Genomic DNA, 1161 nt, shown 5'->3' with positions numbered 1-1161 from the left:
GCAGCCACATCCCCACATCCCGGTGGGAAGAGGCTTCCCGGAGCCCCTTTGGAACTTCCAACTTTTTGTTGAGCGGCGGTTCCCCAGGGGAATCACCCCCCGGTCCCTCCATGGACTGAGATGGCCTCGGAGTTGGCCATGAGCGCGGAGTTGCCCACCAGCCCCCTCGCCATCGAATACGTGAACGATTTCGACCTGATGAAGTTCGAAGTGAAGAAAGAACCAGCAGAGGCGGAGAGGCTGTGCCACCGTCTACCAGCTGGTTCTCTCTCTTCCACCCCGCTCAGCACGCCCTGCTCCTCCGTGCCTTCCTCCCCCAGCTTCTGTGCTCCTAGTCCTGGTGGGCAGCCTGCTCCTGGTCCTCCAACAACCACTGCCGCTTCCTTGGGTTCCAAACCTCAACTGGAGGAGCTGTATTGGATGTCGGGTTACCAGCATCACCTCAATCCCGAAGCTCTCAACTTAACACCGGAAGATGCGGTGGAAGCGTTGATCGGTGCCCCTCACCATCATCATCATCACCATCAAGGTTATGAGCCTTTCCGACCTCAAACATTTGGTGGTGAGGAGTTACCGCCGGCTGCTCATCATCATGCCAGCCATCATCATCATCACCACCACCACCTCCGTTTGGAGGACCGCTTCTCTGATGACCAGTTGGTGAGTATGTCGGTGCGGGAGCTGAACCGACAGCTCCGAGGTTTCAGCAAAGAGGAGGTGATCCGCCTCAAGCAGAAGAGGAGGACCTTGAAGAACAGAGGCTACGCTCAATCCTGCCGGTACAAGCGGGTCCAGCAACGACACATCTTGGAGAATGAGAAATGTCAACTCCAAAGTCAAGTGGAGCAACTCAAGCAGGAGGTGACCCGGTTGGCCAAGGAAAGGGATCTGTACAAAGAAAAATATGAAAAGTTAGCCGGCCGGGGTTTCCCAAGGGAGCCACCCCCATCCGCAGCCCCTAAACCCACTGCCGACTTCTTCATGTGAGGCACGGGGGGGGTGTGTATATGTGGTGGTGGGGGGGTCCCCCCTCTTTTTATTTCGCACCCCCATATGGGGAGAACGACCCCTCTGCTTGTATAAAAATATATTATTTTTTTCCCCCTCAAATTTTGGGGAGGGGGAAGTTGAACCTCCCTCTAAACACCCCCTTGGGACTCA

The 1161-nt window shown here is 55.9% G+C and overlaps 1 protein-coding gene across 1 annotated transcript; it reads left to right on the top strand.

Moving 5' to 3' along the window:
* Positions 1-120: 120 nt before the first annotated feature.
* On the top strand, positions 121-987 carry MAFA (v-maf avian musculoaponeurotic fibrosarcoma oncogene homolog A). The gene has a single exon (XM_010077268.1). The coding sequence runs from the start codon at positions 121-123 to the stop codon at positions 985-987; it is 867 nt and encodes a 288-aa protein (XP_010075570.1).
* The last annotated feature ends 174 nt before the right edge of the window (positions 988-1161 follow it).

This window comes from Pterocles gutturalis, unplaced genomic scaffold (assembly GCF_000699245.1).
Source record: "Pterocles gutturalis isolate BGI_N339 unplaced genomic scaffold, ASM69924v1 scaffold32503, whole genome shotgun sequence".
Lineage (NCBI taxonomy): Eukaryota > Metazoa > Chordata > Aves > Pterocliformes > Pteroclidae > Pterocles > Pterocles gutturalis.
This window is presented reverse-complemented; position numbering and strand designations above follow the sequence as displayed.